We start from the raw sequence: 7,156 nt of genomic DNA, 5'->3' as shown, positions 1-7,156 counted from the left end.
TGACCTCTGGCCCCAAAACAAGGTTTCCCCTCGTGGGGACCAGGCTCCAGTCCCCACGAGGAGCAATTGGTCCCCACAACGTAGTATATGTCAGGAAAATCGTCCCCACAAGGTATTACAAACAAACGCACGCGCACACACACACACACACACACACACACACACATGACGTCTCCTAGCAAGTTGAAGGAAAACGGCTTTTTCTAGCCATCAACAAACTACTGGCAGAATCCTGGTAGGATAACAGAATAATCTGATCAAAATTGTTTGAGGTCATTTAAATTGGTTGGTTTTCTGGACTTTGAAGCAGAGTTGATACATTTCTATCAGCTTTAACGTTACCCTGATGAATCTGTTCCAGAATCAACCTTGGTGAGTTGGAGAATGACCGTTTTTCCTCACTTTCTTCTACTATTCTCCAGTTGGTATTTGCTGCTATTTCAACTGTTAACTTCATGTTTTTTCTCTTTTTTCCCCTTCATAGAAGCTACATCTGGCCTGCCACTACATTCCTTCCTGGCTGACAAAATGCTGCTGTCGACTAATCATCCTTCCTATCCTGCTATTAACTTTTTACTTTCACGAACATCAAAAATAATCCTACATCCTTTCATCTTGTGCATTCTGCTCTGTTTTCTCAAACCTCCAGTTGGTTGTTGCAGATGGCTGATTATACTGAGCCAGGTTCTGGTTCTGCTGGAGGTTTCTTCCTGTTAGAAGGGAGTTTTTTCTCTCCACTGTCATTCCATGCATGCTCGGCTAATGACACCATGCAGGCGGTTGTCTCCTGTCTCTACTTCTCCTCCAGGAAGAGTCAGTGACTATATGCAATCTGCTGGGTTTCCTTAGATGAAAAATGTTTTCACTAGTAATAAACTCTGAATAATAAACTCAGCTTAATGTGAAAGTACTAGTGAAAGTACTAAAAGTACTAGTTCCAATTTTTCACTTATAACTTGGAAATAAAAATGTCTTTCTATAAGTGAAATAATCTGCTAGTAGAACTAGTACTTTTTCATAAAAATTAAAATTTTAGTGATGTAAAAGCATCTCCTTTATGAACAGTTACGTTTAAAGTTAGTTTTGTCTTTTTCCAAGTGTGCTTAGATACTTGCACTAGAAACTAGACCAAAAGACACTGGGTAAGATTAGATGTTTTTGCAGTGTAAACGTATTAGAAAGATGAAAAGAAATTTACAAAATGTATTTACATCAAGGTGTGAGATGGTAGAAAAGCAGAATGGAGTGCCAAATCTGGATGTTTGCTGTAGATCAACAGTTTAGCTTGTCACGTGAGCAGTGAGCAGCAACCCGAGAAGACAGGTTGTGCTGGTATGGTTGCGTGACAAGAGGCACAGGGAAGCCATTGATGGCAGCCGTCCAGGTGTCGTGTTTACAGTCAGCCTGCTTTGCTTCAGAATGTAAAGCTAAAGTCAGTATTTGTGAGCATGGAAATATTCAAACCCAAAACCCGGAGAGCAAATGTGATGGTGATTTGATTAAAGGCGTCTCATTTGCATCTCTTTTCTTGTTTGTTTTTGTTTTTTGTCACTCTAAGCAGCACCGTTGTCGGACCGCGATCCGCTCCTTTCGTTTATCGGAGCGAGCGATCTGATTGGCTGGTTGCAGAAGGAAGGCAAGTGGAATCTAAGTATGTCAAAACAACTTTCCATCTATCTGTGCCAGGTGAAGATCTTTCCACGAGGATGAGCTGAGCTCTACCACTCTCTGCTCAAGGGCTGTCATTTAAAGGGGCAGTACGATGTGTTTTCCAGGCATATGGTGCCATTTTAGAGCACAGTCGAGTAACTATGTTACATATATTAAAATGATACATATATCAAATATGACTAAAAAGAAATCTGACTTTGTATTCTAATGCCTGGAGATTGTGTCTCAGCTGTTTGCTAATTGCTGCTGGCTAGTAAGAAGGAGTCACAGCTGCATCACAGCTGAATGGTTGCCATGGGAGACAGAAGGATTTCTCAAACATGCATGAAAGAAGGTTTGTTTATGTTTATGTTGGGGGAGTAACATAATATGATGTGAAGCTCAAAAAAGTCAGTTTTACATGATACTGCCCCTTTAAGGTGACGTGCCTGCCTTGCAAACGATTACGCATCTTTATTTCAACTAAATGAATGGGAATAAAAGGGTGTGCAAAATTATAGTTGGTGTCTGAATGAAAGGATGAAACTGTCAAAACAGCCATTACCTGCTTTTCCTTAAAGCTAAAGGCCAGCACGGTGGAGAGAAGAAAGAAAACTAGTTAGTAGGAAGTAAATCACACACACTGGACCCAACCAAAAACGTACACAAACTCACAATCTCAGCTTTAACCTCATTACATCCTCGCTTGTCATTAGTGGAATCCGACTCGCAGGGATTTTAAGCACAAAAGAAGACATTGTGCGAGCCATCTGATATGATGAAGCGCATCATTTGTTTCCAGGAAGCAGTCAAGAGGAAATTCAGTTTTCAATAATTCCTGGATGCCGAGTGAACCACAGATTCCCGTTGCGGGTCATTATGAGTCAGCTGGATTCCTATTATGAGCAGCCGGAGCGAACGCCCCGACGAGCCGACTGGATGTTTTATCAGCTTAACACCAAAACGGTCAGTTTGCTTCATGTCAGTTCTATCTGATAGTAAAAGTGATCCATGAAAAATAATACATGCTTTTCAACTTTTCTTTTGTCTTGTTTTTTTTTTTTTTTTTACAGATAAAAATTTTAAAACTGAGGCACACTTCCTCCCTGACTGAATATATACTGTTGAGGGTTAGTCTATAAACCAATAATCTGACACATGGGAGGAGCTGCAGACATCCACAGCTCAGGTGGAGAATCTGATCAATGCTACTGTTAGCTTAGCATTCAAAAAAGTCAGAGCTTTATGGAAGAGTGGCAGGAAGAAAACCAATATTTATTAGAACTATAACTTCTGCTTGCAGCTTACCACAAGCTGACACAGCAAACATGCGGAAGTTGCTCTAGTAAAATTGCTGTATTTATCACAAAGAAAATGAAATGTCATAATAATTCATATCATTTAAGTATGTTCAAAGAATGACATGTCCTGGAAGACATCGTCACTGCTAATCCACCTCATTTGTTGTACGTGTAGAAAGTCAGGAAGAGAGACGTTGAAGTAGGGGATAAGATCAGTGGGGTATGATGGATAAAAAAAATTGTTTGAACTTCCTCCTTCTCTCTCTGCTCTGTTTCCCTTTATGAAAGGGGAGTGTTTTCTCTCCATTGTCGCCACATGCATGCTGAGTATGAGGGATCACTTTAAATTCAACACAAGTAACTGTCTACAGTCGCGACACGCTCGTCCAGAGAACTTAGATGAGTTTCCTTTGATGGGTTTGAACATTTTTTTCCTAGGCTGAATTTTTTTCTCCAATACAAGAATCTCCCAAAAGTAGAATATTTAAAAACTAAAAGCAGACGCATCAGCAGTACAAACCCAGACGGGTTAGCTTGTGTTTGTGAGTGGGACGATGCAAAGATGTGTTTGGAATTGGCGTTTTCTAAGTGAGTCTAAGCGGAGACGTCTCTCAGTTTACACATTATTATCTGATTCCATCTCAGCGTGTAATTAGGCAGAGCTTGGCTTGTCAAATGCCTCAGCTGGCACTCGGAGGTGCCAACTGCGACTTTGCATGTCTGTTTGCAGCGTGGCTCTGTCCACAGAGATGAGATTTTTTTTTCCAGATATCTCTTCTTCCAGTTCCAGAACATTTGTTTTGCGCGTTAGCAGCAGGTGTGGATCGTGTTTCCAGAGGATCTGGTGAGAACCGTCTAGAGTTGCATCAGCTTTTCTTCAGAAAACAGAAAAGATCCGAGTGGACCGGTTGTGACTAGTGCTACCATCACCGCTTTCTTTCCTAATCAACCAAATGTTTTCAGATGGCATCATACCTGCACTGTTCTTTTGCAACTCTGGTTAGGGCCAGGGGTCCAAATGTCTGAAAATTCAATTCAATTTCCTGCGCATTGGCGACCTTGCCCTAAATCGAATTAGAGGTCGTCTCGGGGTCAAAGATGATCAAGGGGAAAATAACTAAAAATCTGACCCCGATAAATGAGGAAACTGAGGAATGTGGATTAAAAATCTTGTGTTGTCTCAAGCTTAAAAAACATCTGCTGAGGTTCAAAGTGTGGAATCTGATCATGTCTGTTTCTCCGCTGAATCACATTACAAATTGGCTTTACAATAATCTAAATTGTTTATATTCGTTCTCATAATTCAACCTTACAGTTTCTTCTCAAAATATCTGACTAGTGGCCTGTGGGACGTCAGAGATGATGAAACCAGCAGGATGATTCGCGCAAACATGACTGCTGTTTTGCAACGCCTTGCCTAATCCAACTTTTGAAAAACTGATATCAGTAGGAACTGTCTGTCAGTTGCCTGAAGGGAAGAAAAAAGCATTTGTAAGTATTTTGAAAAAAACTGCCTTTAAATGACAAAAGTTGATTTATTAATTCCGTAAACATCTTTATATTTACAACTCCAAACTTCTGGTCTGAGTTTGTTAATTTTTTCCCCCGTTTATTTTATTACTGTTTTATGTTTTTATGATGTAAAGCATTTTGAAGTGCCTGAAATGTGATATATACAAATTTGATCAATATGAAAATTTGGGCCAATATTAATATTAACATTGTTGTTATGGCCGATAACCGATATTATAAATATTTCTCTTCCCTTTCGACAAGGTGAGAAAATGACCCCATAATCCTTTGCTGCATTGCTGGCACTGTCACCTGACCAAACACATACCACATGTATAAACAGCAACAAGGCGAAAATATAATTGTTTATCGACCCAGTTTTACTTGTCGTATCAAAACCAATATGCAGATGTATTGTAAATTGCTAATTCATACCGTTTGAATTTCAAAGTATTTTCAAAATCTATATGAAGTGTTCATAAGATATGTCAGAAAAACATACATCATTTGGAATTTGTGTGTGGAATCTTTTCCTATTTTTTTTTACAACTGTAAAGAAAAACAAAATGTTCTGTGGGTTCTTTGAGAGAGGAAGTAATCTTTTTCACATTGAGGGGAAATAATCCGATTCTGATCTTTGATCAATTGTTTGCTGCGTCTCTTTTTGAAAAACAACTTTTTTTGTTTTTTCTGCTAATGCACCAGCTAATGTTTACATGTTTATTTGTGTCTTAATTCTTTTTGTTTGCTTCAGCTCCACCTGCTTCTGCCCAAAACTGCATAACTTTTAGCTACGTAGCTTCAACACTTTGAACACTTAGCTAAAAAAGGCTCTTTCCACCTCTTTTTATAAGAAGCTTGTATAAAATTTCAAAAGTTAAAAAGGTTTCTAATAAGTTCAAATTCCCAACTTCAACTCATTCTCAGCTTCTGCAAGATATCACTTCATTACTTGGATTCTTTAAAATTAACAAAGTACTTCTCTTCTTCTAGCTCCTTTTTACTTGCTAGCTAGCTAGCTTTTTCTACACAGCTTGCTAGCTAGCTTGCTAGCAGGGGCATGTTAGCTACTCACTACCCATAGCATCTGCATGTGACTCAAGGCTTTGCTTGACAGAAAAGTTTCACAAAAAAACGACAAAAAAAAACAAGCTATGAATAATATGAAATTAATTAGTCCTGTTAGCAAAACATAAGATTTGTGATTAACGTATTTAAGGCCAGCTTACATTTAGTTATGAGTCTATATTTTTTAAGGATGCGCGGACACCCTGAATACAGACATCTTTATATTATTGGTTCATTCCACCATTTTTTTTTTTTTTGGTCACTTGCATAAAATTTAAATGCTAAATAAGTACAAATTCTCATCTTCACCAACTAAGTCTCTTCTTCTACAATCCATCTCTTCATTACTTGTATTCTTCATTGTTGCCCTGACTCAGGCCGTGCCTGGATTTTACAAACTTATCAAGACTCAAAGATTCCAGATAGGGTAGAAATAATAAAGAATGCCTCTGTTCCTCTGACGTAAACTGTGTGACTAACAGCTTCTACAAACAAGAGCTTCATACTTTCAGATATGACTAAAGGAGGTGGGGCCCCATTTCTCAGCTAGCTTCCAGGTTACCTGTTCATGGATGATGTCAGACAGCTCCTTCACCATGTCCTTGAAGTTGGACTTCAGGCCCTCGTGATACTCGAACTGGTCCTCCTTGATGATTCGCTCGTTAATGTCTAGCGCCATGCTGCACGCCTCCACAAAACGCCTGCAGACAAAGAAAAGAGTAAAACGTAAACTTTAACAAAATAATGATAAATCTGAAGCCTATTTGATTAATCTCTTTCGGCCGATGTTTACCTGAAAACCTCTTTGAGCTCTTTGACTTTCTTACTGCCGGATGAGTTGGACTTGCTGTCATCCAGGAAGGCCCGGGCGTACGCCATGGGGCCTGCGTTCACCTGCACCAGCACACAACTCATCTTTGTCACTGATCTCTGAAGAGCCTCTTTATGTGCACAAGTTGAACACAGGACAGGGGACGGTGAGGGCCCGTGGGCCGGGGCCTGTGAGGCGGCAGTACCTGAACCGAGACGCAGCCCTGCAGCTTGAGCTGCAGCTGGATCATGTCCACTTCCTGGCTGGAGCAGAGCTTGGTCAGCTCGGCCGTGCGCGCCCTCATCTCGTCAATGGCCACGTCCACGGGCTTCAGCTCCACCTGCTTCTCCCCCTTCACCTCGATGCGCTTTTTCACGTACGGGAAGGTGTTGGTGGCTGGGGACGAGAGCGCACGCAAAGCCTGGGTGAGTCATGCATGCAAATGTGGCAAAACAAGCAAAAAATTTAAAACAAGCAAACAAACAAAAGCGTCATTTTCCCCCAGCTGGTATTGGAGGCTGCAAGGAGTAAACAGAAGGACTGTCAGTGTTAGGAGACGGAGACAATGCAGAGGCCTGCAGGGTGTTGGTGCTGGTACCAGAGAACCTGGCTGGCCTGATGAGGCGCCGACGGACGGGTCCGCTCTGTCAGCTACCAGCCGCTCACGCTAATGTTCCACATCACACATACCACACACACACCATGTGTTAAATTATTATGAACCTGACGACTCGTCCAACTTTCGCTGTTGTTTTTTTTCTGTCATCCCAATAACAATTAAACAAATGCATAATTAATGTCGATCTGATGGTGA

General features: G+C 40.7%; 1 protein-coding gene across 4 annotated transcripts in view; it reads right to left on the bottom strand.

Moving 5' to 3' along the window:
* dock11 (dedicator of cytokinesis 11) overlaps positions 1 to 7,156 on the bottom strand; it is an 81,527-nt gene that overhangs the window by 2,496 nt on the left and 71,875 nt on the right. For 3 of the 4 annotated variants that reach the window (XM_007555821.2, XM_016673347.1, XM_016673348.1), the window contains 3 exons: positions 6,548 to 6,738; positions 6,325 to 6,425; positions 6,094 to 6,232 (listed from right to left, as the gene is read on the bottom strand). In XM_007555821.2, coding sequence (XP_007555883.1) covers positions 6,094 to 6,232; positions 6,325 to 6,425; positions 6,548 to 6,738 — 431 coding nt within the window. Of the gene's footprint in view, positions 1 to 2,215; positions 2,232 to 6,093; positions 6,233 to 6,324; positions 6,426 to 6,547; positions 6,739 to 7,156 lie in introns of all 4 variants that reach the window. The other variant, XM_016673349.1, reaches the window with a different exon arrangement.

Source organism: Poecilia formosa, unplaced genomic scaffold (assembly GCF_000485575.1).
Source record: "Poecilia formosa unplaced genomic scaffold, Poecilia_formosa-5.1.2 Scaffold73, whole genome shotgun sequence".
Lineage (NCBI taxonomy): Eukaryota > Metazoa > Chordata > Actinopteri > Cyprinodontiformes > Poeciliidae > Poecilia > Poecilia formosa.
Note: the sequence above shows the minus strand (reverse complement) of the source record. Positions and strands in the feature narration are given on the sequence as shown.